Genomic DNA, 15,733 nt, shown 5'->3' with positions numbered 1-15,733 from the left:
TCTGCCAAATTGGCTAGATCGAGGATGGCTAGAATTTGAAAGGATCATCCCCTGATTGGCACTCGTCAGATGTTTTTACTATAAATTTTGCATCATAATAAACCGGTAGGAGTCCACCAAACCCCAGCTTTCCTATTAAAAAAAAAAGAGGAAAATTTAAAATTTTGATTAGTGATCGTTTACTCCCAGCTTAATAATAAGAGTAAAATGTATTGGAAGTAGCTGTAAATGATTTTCCATAGTCCTGCCAGTGCATTTTCTTAGCATAGGATGGAAATTTGTCCAAACTCTTTCCTTCCATCTTTCCATTGTTATATGCTCACTATATAACTAGACTCTAAACTAGAAATTTGTAAGGGAAAAAATTGTTGGAGAATGAATTTGGGCGCAACCAAACTGATCTATATCAATTAGGCTGCAAATGGATTGGTTATAATTGGATATCCAACCTGAATCCAACACAGGTAATAAACAAAATACGGAAGTAAGAATACACTGCTCCGAGTTCATCTCATGTCAGCATCAATAAAGGTCATGACAAATTCACAGTAGCCATTTTTTTCTGAGACATTATAAACTAGACCTGAATTTCTAGCACAAACAAGGATTTCCTCTGGTAATACTTCATATTCGTCACCTTCCAGGGACGTAAATGAGGCACATTCCTTTTGACAATTTAGGAAATAACAACCTCTTAACTCACACTCTCATCCACATTAAAGTTGCCTACACAAAAGAAACTGAGAAAAATAGGCGAGATAGGGAACTTGCCTACAATCCAAGAAACTTCAGGTTGGCGTCCAACTCCAAAGAAGGCTATTGCTTAAACCATTGATCTACAGAGATATTTTCATCTAACATTCTGCAAATATTATGGTTTTGCCAAGCGTATGACATGGAATCATGGATGACTATGCACATCAAGCTTTCTCTTTCCCCAACTTAAGAGCTATTTGAATTGGATGCGTTAACAGGTTGAGATTTGGTCCCCTCAGATGCTTCCTTTTTATGAACTTCATCTGTCTTTGCATTAAGAAATCGGCCCCCGCATCCCCGAGCTCTTCTTACAGCATGCAAGTGTCTAGATTCATGGAGATAAGGCTGCAATATAGATTTGAAAATTGCAAATTAGCAGAAGCTCGCAGGGAAAGAAATGATAAAACTTATGCTACTGTAACTTTCAACTGTAATGCCAACAGAATTCGGATCAATAACATCAAGAAACAAGTATGCAACAGTTTTCCACAGAAAACAAAATGGAAAACTCTGCTTAACATGTCATAATTGGAAGTGCAGTAGATCATGGAACTACTAAAATGCATCTAGAGGAAAAAAAAGGTAGATGATAATGAATACAACAGATTATTGTATTAATTGATGAATAAGAGAGAGAGAGAGAGATCTTTCTGTCCTCCCTAATTTGAGTATGAACTCGAGATGGACCAGTTCTAAAACTCATAGCTGCAGGTGTTTTTTGATTAATTTGAGGCTGTATAGATGCATTTAGCATCATTCTTTTACTAAAAAAACTGCTTTGAATCGAACTGTTTTGATGGAAAAACTAGATTTTTTATTGCAAAGTTATAGTGCAATAGGGACAGTTCAGTTTTAGATTCTTTTGAAAACCTGCCTTAACATAAGAAATTCCTCATCTAATAGATGTTCACCACTAAATAAAACTATAGAGACCACACTCGTGGGTTTGATTTGCACATCAAAAAATGATACGGTCCACACACACACACACACACACACACACACACACACACATATATATATATATATATATATGGTTAATATTTGGTGCTATTGAAGGCAGGAAACTATTGAGCAGGAAATCATAGGTTCAAGCTTTAAAGACTCAATTTGACCACATAGATGTGTTCAGCATGGTTTGTTTGCTAAGGATCAAGTGTTGGATCGAGCCATTTCAATCCAAAAATATGATTTTCTAAGTCGTGAAATTTTAGTGCATTGTGGGCCGTTAGTTTTTGAAGCCCTTAAGAAAACAGCTTACATGCCACAATCACATTATTCAAAACCCATTTCCAACTAAAAAAATCTTGTAAATCACATCCATAAGGTCCGATTTACAAAAAACATCCCAAAAACATGAAAAGAATGTGATCTATGCTAAATATTTTTGTGCCTTCAATAGCACCAAATATATATATATATATGGAAGAATGTTTGCTATAAGGAATCCCCTAGTTGGAACTTGTAAGAGGAGGTTGTTTTGACCAAATCTGACCTTATGGATTTGTTTAGCATGGTCAAAATAGTTGGAATCAACCCTTGGTTCATGTTTGTTCGATGAAAAATATGATTTTTTGGGAGTTGAAAATTCAGTACATTGATTTTTTCAAACCACGGAAAATACAACATACCTGCCAGAAAACATGATTCAAGGGCCAGATTCTACTAATCCAAACATGCAAATCACACCTGGAAGGTTAGATGTGCAAAAAAATAAAAAATTTAAAAAATTGGAGCCTTTCACTGGAGGGTTCCTTACCCATGAAGGTAGCAAACATTATCACTATATATATATACATATATATATATATATATATATAACCATCGATGTAATAAAAATTCAGCTCCCACCATGATTACCAAAGTCGAAGACTGCCCCACCAGTCAGCTGTGCCTATATTCAACACACAGAAAAACAGACATCACCACCCACTCCTCCTAGGAGAATTTCTGGACACCATTATTCATGGAATATCCTGCACTTAACAGTTGTCCAAAATAGCAGCTACAGGTGCTTCTTTGCAATATTAACTTTACCCTGTTGTATTTATGGCTTGCATTATAGCCTTCATCTAAATTTTACAACATTTTGATGATTTAGTTTTGAAAGTATATCTTAATTTTTAAGATGAATTACCAAACAAAGAATTTCAAAATAAAATAAGTTTCTAATTGACTTTTAGTGAAAACATTAAATTGCTCGTTTCATGCACTCCTTTTTATTATATTCATGTGTATGTGTGTAATAGTTATCAATATCAGTCATGACAGTACCTCAAAGAGGGTTTTCCAAGAAAATTTAAGTAGTTTTCTTAGAAAAAATTAGATATTTTTTTAATTGCAAAATATGTTCATTTCTTGGAATAAGTTACCAAGTACAATAATATTTTCATTTTGGAGTTCTTTTAAACCAACATTTTTATTTTGAAGTTTTTTAAAATATCACAATATTTGTCATTTTTCAGCTTTTTTCAAATATCTTTAAGATCAAAATATTTACATAATATCATTGATACTCAACAAGTGCAAGAATGCATCTTGTTGTCTGCTTAAAGTCACCATAAAGAGACCAAAATTTCTCAGTATAACTGAGATTCAGTAAGTGTGTGAATGCATCTTAGTATTTGTTTAAACTCGCTACAAAGTGGACAAATTTCTTTATCCTGAAAAATGATAATGTTATTGTGGTTATGTCAGGTTATATACATGTCTCCGGTCTCTGATCACCTCAACAGTGAATGGTACTCCATAAAGAATGAATGTCATGTCCAAACTTCTACTGGAAAAGAATATTAAAAAATTGGACTTTATCAGGAAAAGTTGTTGGTGAAGATGAAATCAGTTATAGCTAGCTGAAGATTACCATGCAACAGGAAAAAATACAAAGCAATAGAAAACTAATTATCACTATTACCTTCCGGGACTTGATCAATTTATTCTCTGATTCAGCTTTTGCGCGTGATTGACGACGCCTCAAGATTCCATGATACTGCTTGGCGTTGACATAGACAGGCTCTTCAACAGCATCAGTTGGTAAAGGTAATCCTGCCTGATGAATTCCTATCATGTGCGGATGGATCTGAATAGAACCAGTAATAACAAAAGAAGCATCAGTCTAAAATAGCATCTAATATTTCCAGATAAACTACAAGTATGTAGAGATTTTATATGAAATAGAAAGCCTATAGAAACAAGATCCACATACCATAGCTTGAGCACCGTATGCTGCAACATAACTTCCATATAACGGATCTGGACATGGGTATGCAGCTTGACCCTGGGCACATTTTTGATAAATTTTATTAGGATAAAATGGCTTACTGAATGGACCAAATATTAACCAGATCACTTTTATGAAACACTTGGAATAACGCATGCTAAACTAAAGCCTTCTGTAACACACTAATGCATATTTAACATTTAAGAACTAGATCAGCGTTCTGAAAAAACTTGAACATGCATTAAATTTAAATCTAAAACATGTTAAATTAAAACATTCCAGAAAGAATAGCATAAAGAATTACAAGTCCAACAAATATATTTAATATGACAGCTTATTAGAATGAAAAAGGGAAATAATGCATTACAGTGTAATCACCAGTCAGAGACAGAACCAAGAAAATAACTGTCATGACCGACAGCACCTATAACACACATACATGGACACTGTACAGTATGACCATGTCCAGCCTTGTTGGCTGTTGCACCCATGTTGCACTGTGCCAACACGGGTGCTTCAGCCCTCTATACAAGCAGCATGTTACATAGTATAAAGATCTATAGGTTCTGCAAGAACTTTTTTTTATGCTGAACTCTCCTAATTTGTGTCCATGGAAACATTTGCCAATTTGTGTCCAATTTTTCAAAATGAAAAAGAGTGAAGCAAACATACAACTATGTGATGTTTTATTTTTGCTTATTTAGCAAGCATAAGAAATCAAGTGACAATATTCAACTAAGGTGGGTGATTATGCTTGTGAGGTTGGTGAAGGCAGGGGCAGCTCAAGAGAAGTTGAGGCCCTAGGCATATTTTATTGGAGGCCCATATTTCTCCATATTTCTTTTTTCATTGAAGGCCCTCAGCATGAGGCACATGCATGTGCAATGTTTCATTGGAGGCCCTCAGCATGTGAAATATAAGCGTTATATTTTTTTTTTCATTTGAGGCCCTAGTCGGTGGCCTCAAATATCAAAGTGGACAGCCAGCCCTGGGTGAAGGACCAAACACATCAAGCAGTAAAAATCAACTGAATTCTAATGAAAGTAACATAGTAATTGCTCATTGAGTTTTGGAGATCTAGTAACTTATCAAATACAATAGTTTCCATTTATCCATTTATGATCATCTCCTAGATGCATATACTCTTATGCTACTTTACAATAAAAGTTGCTTTATATTTTTCATTTGTATTATGGTGACATTCTCAATAAAGAGTTAAAAGGAAATTAATAACTGCAGTCTGCAGATAGGCCTTTGAAAAATATTGCATGCACTTTCACATAATCAAAGAGTTAAAGATGGTAAGCAGATTTCATTTCATTCAATTCTCCAAAACAATTCTAACCATTGTTTTCTTGTTTCCATTCTTTAACAAACAAACTCAAAAAAGTGGGATCAAATGAGATATATGGATGGCTAAGTTGTACTATATAACCAAGAGTCTCAGGTCCAAATCCCATGCGGCCATCCCTAGCTTGTGCCAAAAAAAAAACTCCAAACAGGCATCATTAATCCACACAACCCACTTAACAAGTTCAGGTTAGAAAATGGATTAAGTAAATGTAGATTTTAATGTTGGATTACAATATTCAAACATATGGAGAACAAGCTGCAAAATATATGATAAAGCAGAATGAGAAATTTCAGTATTCAGAAAAAATTCTTTCAAATGACATTCAATGCAAGAAAAAAATACCATGGCATAACCAATATCTAGTAAGCGAGGCATCATGTACTCGACAGATGGCACAGTGATGCCATGATGGTAAATCCCAGGAGATTGAGGTTGCATCTGCAGGTGAGCTTGCTTTTGTTGTTCATCTGTCTCCACATTATCTGAGCTTTGACAGTAATCACAAACAGTACAGAGCACATCAGCAATGCTCTATTAATCTATTAGCATTTATGAAAAATAAGTATTGACAAAACGAATAAATTTTGGTTTTCAAAACACCAAATACCCAATACTGCCATGGTTTTCAAAACACCAAATACCCAAAACAAGAACTGGTGAACAACTTTCTCTAACTTTGAATATACAAGAAACATATGTAACATGAATCAAACTTAAAAATATGAGGTGTTTCAATGCCTTGTCCTCAAACAGCAAAATGTTCACCGTGCGGAATTGCTCAAGGAGTGCCCCTTGACACATCTTACAACAACAATGTCATCAATAGGCGTGCAAAGAGATCACACACATATTCAGATTGGATTCAGCAATTTCAGCTCATTATTTTAGATCCAACCTGATTCAAATTCGGATCAAACTCTGATTTAATTACATGTTTTTTACATGTAAAAAGCCTTTGTTATCTTTTTTTTATGGTTCCTGTATTACTACATATATTCTGGAACCATATGCAACCCTACCACACATTGGATGTTACTCGGATTCAAATTTACTATTTGTATTTCAGATTTGGTTTTGGATCTAGAAAAATCCAGCTTGTATCTGATCCACTTGCACTCATAGTCGTTGACTTTAACTACATTGAGCAATTTCACGCAGAAATTTATTCTAGTTATAGTAGGTCCAAGTGATCAGTGATCCCACAAATTTTGCTAGCTTGTGAGCTCTCTCACATACCTAAACATTACTGTCTGAATGACATTCATGTTGTTAGCCCGCTCCAGAATATTTTTTAAGGTTATGCATACGAACATTATTCTTTACAACCCATCACTACATAAGACCAACCTATTCAATCTTAACTAATCCTCTTTAACTTTTGGAGCTGTTGCATTTACTAGTGACAGTTAGGGATGATAATAATACACTAGATTGCAGTTCATTGCCAATTTCTCTTTTTTGGCTTGGTCATTCACAAATAAGACATTTTTTCCTCAAAAGAAAATTATTTATTAGCGATAACAAAGATGAGAAGCTGTCACCCCTGTATAGATTAAATACAACAATATCTAGGAGAATTACACCAATCCTTGAGAAGTCACAGCACAGAAAAGAAACGAATCCAGATTAAGAAAAAATAGCAGACAAATAGGATGAGTGGTCCTTAAAAATTTTACTATTTCTCTTAGTCCACATAGCCACCTTGCAGTGAGCAACCACCGTCTCCACATCAAGGTCCATCGCTTACTTCTCTTAATAGAGGTTGGTCCAAGTAGTCTATACCATGATTCTGATCACATGTTCACCTTTCTGCCAGCTCATTCTAGTCAATTTTGAAACATACTGCAGGGCCAGAAAAGATGTTCAACAGATTCTTCTGTCCTGCAATACATAATACACTTTCTGGCTAACTGATCTCCCTTTTTCCAAATTATCTAGCTGGTGCTTTGTCCAAAGACAAGAGCAACAGAAATTTAGTGGCCTACGGTGAATGGCCTGGGCCACAAATGACCTTCAGGAGTGGGGCAGTGCTTGGATCTAACAAAACCCTGTAAAACGATGAAATGAAAACATACCAGACCCGTAGCCACCATATTTTGTCCACCTCCTCAGTCGGTTTATAGTCTGAAACTGATTTCATACGGATAATCTCTCAAATTTGCATCCTTGAATTTTCTCCTAAACAAGTAGTCCATCTGTCCATCCTTCCCTTTGATTCCAACAACAGTTGACATAGTAGGCCAGCAACCTTGCAATTCTGAATAATGCTGGAAACCTTTCAGTGAATATTCCCTTTCCACACCATCTATTTTTCAAAAAAGAAAAAACAGCTCATTTCTAGACCCTAATTTCACCATAACAAGTTTAAAATCATAAGAGAACAATATCCAAACCCTCCAAACTCCCAAGCTTCTTTTCATTCATTGGAATAGGTACAGTTCCACAGCCAGCTATGTAACCCATATATTTTTAATTAAACTAACCCCCGCCCTCTGTCACACGGACACTCCATTTTGCCCTCCGTACCTACGTTTACACGCATGTCCCCATCGTGTCGACAAGGGGACATGACATTTTACCCTCCATACATGTTTGTATTCAATTTATAATTTATAATTTATAATTATATTTTCATACATGTTTATAGCCCTCCATACATGTTTATAGCTTTATATTTTTAGTATATAATATACATTTTAGATATAGCATATATATTTAGATTATATTTAGTTTATTTTGAATTTATTTTGTATTTATCTGATATATATATATATATATATAGTTGTATCCCCTGTACCCACATGTTTTGGAATTGCCATGTCGTACCCTCGGTACCCGTACCCGCACCCATACCCAGGTGACATAGCCCCGCCCTATCTTCAACACATAAGGGCCACTGCCACTTGGCTAATAACGCTTTAAATCATTGGGATTAGTCTTATAATTCCCAACCTCCAGCTTGAATAGGCATCATGACCAGGTTCCAATTTACTAGAACACATCTTCATGAATTATCAACTCCCTCCATAAAAGGTTCCTCATTAATTTTGTTAGCCGCTAGTCTTTTTCCAAACCTTGAAGATAGATATTAAGTATGAGCATATGAGGACATGCTAGCACATACGTGCTTAACCGGGGTGGCTTTACCAGCCAAAGTCAAGTACCTCACAGTCCAAGGATGAAGGCTCTTGAACATGCATTCTGCCACTATGGCCCATTGTGATGCCCTTGAACAATTGTCCATAAGAGAAATCTCCAAATAATTTAGAGGCAAATCACCCCTCTTACAACTAAAAATGTTCTCCTCAACATACCCCATAAACATTAAAACACAATAAGGCCAACTTCTCCATATTAATTGCAAGACCCAACACCAAGACTTTAAAATCAGCCATGTCCTACTCATATAAGCAATTGAGCTCAACCCCAAGATGAGAAAACTGAAGTATTTTGAGGGGCTGGATGCCCAGCAAGTTGATCATAGAAAGGAATCCTGTCTCTGTTGCTTTTCAAAAAAGAGTCACCGATTCCCTGCTTACTATGTTGAAGAGGAGAGATAATAAGGGGCATCCAATCTAAGCCCATTCACTAAAAGTACTTCCCAAAAGATCTGTTCATATTGACCGCCAAAGAAGCCATTATAACAAGTTTCCTAATCCACATTTCACAAAATCCATATGATCCGCACAACAAAGAATCTCATCTTGTGGAATCAAAAGCTTTAACCAGATCCACTTTAAGTAAGACGCGTGGGAGTTTAGATGATTGAATAGAATGGATTGTCTCATTGGAAATGAGGCCACATTCTTGGATCCTTCTACAAGCGATAAAAGGGCATTGTAAATGAGAAATAACATTTCTTATGATTGGTTACAATCTGAGTGCTAAAACATTTGCAACAATTTTATTAGGATAATACAGCAAGGAGATTGGTCTGAATCTATTAATATATCCTCAGTGTCATCCTCTCTAGGTACAAGGAGTATAAGAAATTGGTAAAAACATGGTCAAACTACCTTGGTGGTGGATGCTTGGAAACTGGTAGCTGCGATGGGAGTTTATATTTATGCATTTAGAGAGGAAGTGAGACTGACTCCCCTTTGTATTTACACTAAAGAGTAGATTTCATAATAACCACTTTTCCAAATGCATAAAAACTCCTTCCAACTGCCAGTTTCCAAACAGACAATAAGGAGCTTACAATTGAATTGCCAGTCGGAGAAGCGGAAGCGAGGCACTTCCAAAATTTTAAGAAGCATGAAGTGTGGGATGACTTAGAAGCGAACCAGGAATCGTCTTGGAAGCAACCTAGGAAGCGAACCAGGAATCGTCTTGGAAGCAACCTAGGAAGCAAACCGGAAGCGAACTAGGAAGCGTCATATGAAGCGAGGGGGAAGCGAAAAAAGTAAAAAAAAATACAAAAAAATAAAAAAATAAGGGTAAGTGAGCTTTCCCTAAATGGAAAGTGTGCTTCCCAATTTTTTTTGCGCTTTCAAGCACGTTTCGGAAGCGCCACGTTTCATGCTTACAAAACGCACTTCGGGGAAGCGCGCTTCATGTAACCCTGGTTCTAAGAGATTTCCTTTGCAGTTCTTCCAAAACCATTTAAAAACATGTGGTGGGAAGCCATCTGGAAGACCAATTGAAGGTGGATACATCACCAGGGTGTTCATTCTTTTGTGAGATCATATGGCTTCCATCTCTTCTTGCTAACATGCATGTTTTACAGTCCACTTATTCTATAGTTACATGTAACTAAAAGATGTCATCCGTATTACCATAAAGAAAGTTTTATGATCATTAAGCATGTTACAATGGACAAGAGGGAAGTAAAGTTGCTGACAAAGTGCACTCCACATCATTTAGCTGTTGATGCTTTGGTTTCAGTTTTGTACCAGGAGCAGGAAAATATGTTTCCTGCAGTTCAGTGGCATTACCTGCTCTGTTTTAAAATCTATTAGAACTTACTGATTGATTGGTCGTGGACAAGTTGAATCAAATCCAGTTTGATACAGTAAAACCTAATTGCTAAGATGCTCTACACCTGCTGACCAAGCGCACTCCACATCTATTAAGCAAAAAACTTATCTAGTTTTGGGAAGTAAAAGGCTAACTTCTTACGTCTAATTCCTCTATTTAAGCTTCCACATTCAACTGAAAAGGGTAATATATGAATCTTATAATGGATAGGATAATCTTTACAAGAGGGAAATGAAAGTCATTTTTGAAACATACCACATTGAGAAGATGGATCATGCACTGAGGATGCCATGATAATTGCTCAATCTTTCCTTGCAAGCCAAAATACAGCTGGATGGAAAAGAAATCCAAGATACTGACATGCAAAATCTGAAATGAAAATAGAAAGTTAAAACAATTTCGCTTGAGCTTCCACCTGGAGATCTAATACTAGAAAAAATAACCTATCAATAACTCATTCAATGTAGCTTGTAATGCATAAACTAGACATCTAAACGTTCACAGACTACAAGAAAAAACTTGCCTGACACAGCATACCAAGGTCATCAAGATGAGAAGAATCATCAATCTTGTAAACTAACCAAAGAAACAAATCTCTTTTCATTATCAAGAATTTCAACTTGCATATGACGACATAGGCACATACAATCAACACCATCACAGCAACTAGAGGGGAGAAATAACACAACCATTTTCATAAAGAAACAAATCTCTTTTCATTATCAAGAATTTCAACTTGCATATGACCACATAGGCACATACAATCAACACCATCACAACAACTAGAGGGGAGAAATAACACAAACCATTTTCATTTTTTGCTCCAACTCATATTCTTTTAGTGACAATAAACTAGTAAAATCCAATGTTTGCATCAAATATAAAACAAACTTAGAGAAGAAACATCCAAAATGAAATCTCCACCTTCACATTCTAATACCCACCTACAACACAAATATCAGCACATGAAATGTGGAAATCACAATAAATACTTCTCACATTTTTCGATATATAATGATTTTAACATGATTTATGTGGTTTTTTATTGTTTATTTTTCCTCTATCTTTGACATTTCAATTTCTTTCTTAAGCTGTCAAGATTTTTCAAACAGAACAACTTTTTTTAAGTATTGAAAGATTTTCCTGATTGAGAAATTCAGAGAGTGAGATTTGTGAGACTGATGTAAACATGAGTTCTGCACAGAGCGTGCACGGGCATGTGAAGCAAGGATATGATTGTGATCCATTGTTTCATCTTTGTCGCCCTAACATACTATTGAATTTATAGGTTCAACATAAAATAGCAAGATTCAGCTCATTATGTTCTCCCACAACCTTCAAAGCCCAGTCCAAGTAAGCAATAACAGAGAAGAAAACCAAATGCTTTCAAAGCTTAGCCATCTGCTACATTTAAAAAAAAATGAGCCATCTGCTAAGTTCCCTGGTCAAAAGAAACACGCACTTCATGCATGAAGTGATCAAACTTCCATTAACTAAAATAGCAATCCGAAGATTTTAGGATTGCCATACATGTGGAGAAATTACCTACGTTTAATGGTAAGACGAAAGAATTCAACCGAAATTCTATAAGTTCTTCAAAAGATCAAAAAATGACACTTTACATTACTGAAGGTCCTTTCGGCTGTCTAATTTCAAAAAACAAGTTAGGTAAATATGGTAAACAATTTCCACTCGCTGTAAGAAGGATACACATTAGATTGCAAATATATGTGTTTGATTTATGGATTTTATACCAAATTTCATTTGCCTTTCTGCTTATAAATTACTATGATAATTATATGTCAACACTTTCTGCAGAGTTAATGGTATGTATTGCCTTTCACAAGTTCGTAATTTCTACATTTATAAATAGTTTGTTTCCATAATTGTATAGAAAATAAATACGAGCTGTCCTCATCCAATATAAAATGACACCTATTTCTCCATTCCAATCCCATTGACTATTGAATGCGACATTATCATATAGTTGCTCATCTTGCCACTTGTTAGCTCCCTCCATAAACTCACTAGTCTCATCTTCCTAGTCCTAGACCCTTCAAGCTATTATCCACAGACAAGGACCTGAAACCTCGAGCATGACATGCAACAGAAAGAGCACATGGAATGTTTTTAAAACATCTTCAGCAGTACCTTCATGCCCAACCATCCACTAGCTAAATAAATTTCATAGGATCGTTAGAGCTTTACTTGTGGAATAGCTTGATGTTCAAGAAGTGATACCATTTGCAGTAGCATTTGTAACAGCATTCACACCAACACCCAGAAGGCAAAGGGTGTACAACCCACGAGTTTCTTCATAATACATTAGACATTTAGTAAACAAATCAGTTATACAACTTAACGGTTAAAACAGTCATGACAGAGATCAATAGAACCTAACAATTAGCCAACTTAACTCACATGTAAATCACCAAATTGTATCAAATCATAGGTAGAGCTTAACCAACTGGAAGATTATCCAGATGGACTCCAGGGACCTACTTTCTGCCCAACCAGGATCTTCTTTTTTTTCAAACTGCATAATTTTAAGCAACCAATGCAGTATAATAAAAGCACGAGTATCAAATAGGAAGAAGGCTCTCCCTAGCAAGGATGTTACCAACTGGAGATTCCGCAGTGAAGCTACTAACAATGTGCCCCCTTCAAAAAACCAGTATCGGCTCGAAATCTACTCGTATGCATTCCAAAATCCAATTGCTATTGATGTTAAACTATTTCTTCCTACAGCATGCAAGGCCAGCTTAATCAAATCTACTGATTACTCTCTACTAACACAATCAATCTAAGAATTCTCCTTCCTCGTACCATGCAAAGAAGATTGCTCGCAGAGCAAACTACCCACGCATCGAAAAACTCTGCATTTCTGAATTCAGATAGAGAAAATGAAACACATGCAATAAGTCAATGAACTCCAAAACCCAGAGACCCTCAAATTTTCACCTACAAACCACCCCACACTCGATCAAAAGTTCAAAACCAACCCAACAAAACCCTAAAATAGCAATTCCCATCTTTCCTAATTTAGCAAACCAAAGACCCACCATTCTCCAGTCGTCTTCCACCATTACAACCAACAACAAGAGATAACTTGAAACTTAAACACACACACACACACTATGCTGAATTTCAATAATCGACGAACCCCAGGTCGATTATCCTCTAAAATTTGAAAAATTGAAACGAAAAGGGGATAAGAAAAGAGAATTAGCTCAAATGAGAAACGAGTGCAACACAATAAATCCACGAAAAAAGAAAAGAAAACCAAATAATCATGCACGTTAAAATGGAGAAAATCACTTGCACGAAGGATGCAAAGATTAAATTCAGATATTCAAAACACATAATCCTTAGAGAGTGAGCGTTTTTTTTTAACCTCGTGTTTGACGAGAGAGGACTGAGGCGGCTCTGCGATTAGAACTTCAAAACGGATTTGCTTCCTTTTATATCTTCCTTTATTTTTTTTACCAGTTTTTTTGTTAAATGCTATACTATAAAAAGTGAAGAACATGATTTTTCTGACATCGTCAATCACGAATATTCCTTTTGTGTCATCTACTGTACCATAGTTGGTTGGTAGGAATTTTTATATGTCTTTTAGAAATAGATAAGGGCAGTGAAGGTATTTCCTAAATTATATATAAAAGAAAAAATACAGAAATTCGAGCATAAGATAATAAGCACAAAATATGACCACGCAATCTTCTGGTACAAGCCTCTGATCCTGTTTTCCACGTGGCACGTAAGTTGACAATGGCCGTCGGATCGCGGGATGGGGGAGCCCAGCTGACCGACATTTGGTCCGGGCAGCTAGGGCAGCCTCTATCTTCCACAGAAGGGGAAGGAAAAGGTGGGGCCCACGAACACGAGTGGAGGGAATGAAGGTACCCTCTGACGGGCCGTTTGCTGACCAAATAAAATAGCTGCCCGGCTGTTTTTTTTTTCTTTTTCAGTATTTAATTAATTTCCAAAACTACTTTAATCTCCCACAGGTTTGGGAAGACTGGAAAGGTGATGTGGGTCCGCTAGCTTGCACCCTTTCTTGTGGATATAAAAACTATATAAACCAGACCCGGACCATACTCTGTAAAATAATATCTTTTTAAAATTTTTACATTGAAAAATTGCAGGTCTTAATCGAAACTCGGGTCTGGTATAAAATTTCACAAACAATACTTGAGTCTATGCATTAATTGTACCTTAGGGTCCAGACGCAGGTCTTAATCGGGTTTTCTTATTTATCACCATATCCAAACCGGGTTTGGTCCGGGTAAACCATGCTCGTTGACACCGCTAAGTTGCAAAGGGGGTTGGTGGATGTATCCATAATGACAAAAAAAAAAGTATCGGTGAATTTTGAAAAATACTATAAAAAAAATGTGATATTTTACGATCGTTTTAAACGTTCTCCCAACGTCGTGATATTTTAAGATATGAATGATATTTTGAAACTCACGGATACCAATGGGTAAATAAAAATAACCTATCAGGCGAGCTCGGCTTGTTTGGTAGGAGCAGCTAGTGCACGTCACCTTGTGCTGGGACGTTGCAAGTTCAAAACCCGATGGTACAGGGTCTGCCTAACCCCAGCTTGCCTTTATAAATAAATAAAAACTGCCTACAACCATAGTGACAAACCACTACAAGAAAATACGTTGTTGGCGGCGGACTTTAGCAATTGAATACTTATGTCGCTAGTTAGCGATGGATTAACGAGCGAAAAAATCCATCGCTATAATGAATAAAGTTTACGAAAATAGCGACAGAATATATTTCGTCGCAACATCCGTCGCTAATTAGCGATGGATTTTGCGACATAGTGTTTTGTCGTAACGGCTGCAACATTTGACGATGACGTTTGCGACAAAAGATTTTTCGTCGCTAATTAGCGACGGAATTGGCGACGGACTATATTCCGTCGCTAGTTTCGTAAATTTGATTTACGTTGGCTTAGCGACGGAATTAATCCGTCGCTAATTTTCGAATAACCCTAATCCAGACAGTTTTTTCTTTTCTTCTTCCGCTGCTCCCGCTCTCGCCGTTCGCCCGTTTCGGTCGTTCGCTCACTCTCGTCGTTCGTCAATCCCACTGTCTGCAGGCCCCGCCGTTCGCCGCCGCCCAGAGACAGGTAAACGAGGAGGTCGGCCCCCTGCATTTTTCGGCACGGGGTCCCCCCCCCCCCCCCCCCGCGTTTTCCGGCAGGGGCTTAACCCCTTGTCGGAACAGGCAGGGGGGCGACCCCCTGCTGTTTCGGCAGGGGGTCGACTCACTGCCGGAAAGGCTGGGGGTCGACCCCCTGCCATAATAGGGGGTCAGTTAACCCCCTATGTTTCGTAAGAGGGTCGACCCCCTGCCGGAACAACAGGGGAGTTGACCCCCTGCCGGAACAACCTCTTTTTTTTGTG

General features: G+C 36.9%; 1 protein-coding gene and 1 long non-coding RNA gene across 4 annotated transcripts; both read right to left on the bottom strand.

The window, feature by feature from the left end:
- Positions 1–380: 380 nt before the first annotated feature.
- Positions 381–13,746, bottom strand: NF-YA7 (nuclear factor Y, subunit A7). Of its 3 annotated transcripts, none has more exons than XM_090011366.1 (6): positions 13,705–13,746; positions 10,566–10,679; positions 5,673–5,812; positions 3,962–4,033; positions 3,671–3,835; positions 381–1,101 (listed from the first exon to the last, which is right to left on the bottom strand). In XM_090011366.1, exons 2-6 carry the CDS (start codon positions 10,600–10,602, stop codon positions 943–945), a joined length of 573 nt encoding a protein of 190 aa, XP_089867492.1. In that variant the 5' UTR covers positions 10,603–10,679; positions 13,705–13,746; the 3' UTR covers positions 381–942. The 3 variants fall into 3 exon arrangements, with proteins under 3 accessions (XP_089867492.1, XP_089867493.1, XP_089867494.1); XM_090011367.1 differs by lacking the exon at positions 13,705–13,746 and adding an exon at positions 10,834–10,850; XM_090011368.1 differs by lacking the exon at positions 13,705–13,746 and having other exon boundaries at positions 5,673–5,817; positions 10,566–10,585.
- On the bottom strand, positions 6,816–7,540 carry LOC149834381 (uncharacterized). The gene is made up of 2 exons (XR_016432530.1): positions 7,406–7,540; positions 6,816–7,211 (listed from the first exon to the last, which is right to left on the bottom strand). It is a non-coding gene; the product is annotated as an uncharacterized LOC149834381 (long non-coding RNA).
- Positions 13,747–15,733: the final 1,987 nt, after the last annotated feature.

The sequence above is a fragment of the Nuphar pumila genome, chromosome 6 (genome assembly GCF_984573655.1).
Source record: "Nuphar pumila chromosome 6, dmNupPumi1.hap1.1, whole genome shotgun sequence".
NCBI classification, from domain to species: Eukaryota; Viridiplantae; Streptophyta; class Magnoliopsida; order Nymphaeales; family Nymphaeaceae; genus Nuphar; species Nuphar pumila.
This window is presented reverse-complemented; position numbering and strand designations above follow the sequence as displayed.

Excerpts from the sequence above, each read along its gene's own strand:
- NF-YA7 (XM_090011366.1), bottom strand. The coding sequence starts at position 10,602 with ATGGCATCCTCAGTGCATGATCCATCTTCTCAATGTG. Across the intron at positions 5,813-10,565 it reads TGATCCATCTTCTCAATGTG|ATAATGTGGAGACAGATGAA; the intron begins GTATGTTTCAAA and ends GTCAAAGCTCAG. Across the intron at positions 1,102-3,670 it reads AATTGATCAAGTCCCGGAAG|CCTTATCTCCATGAATCTAG; the intron begins GTAATAGTGATA and ends TCTATATTGCAG.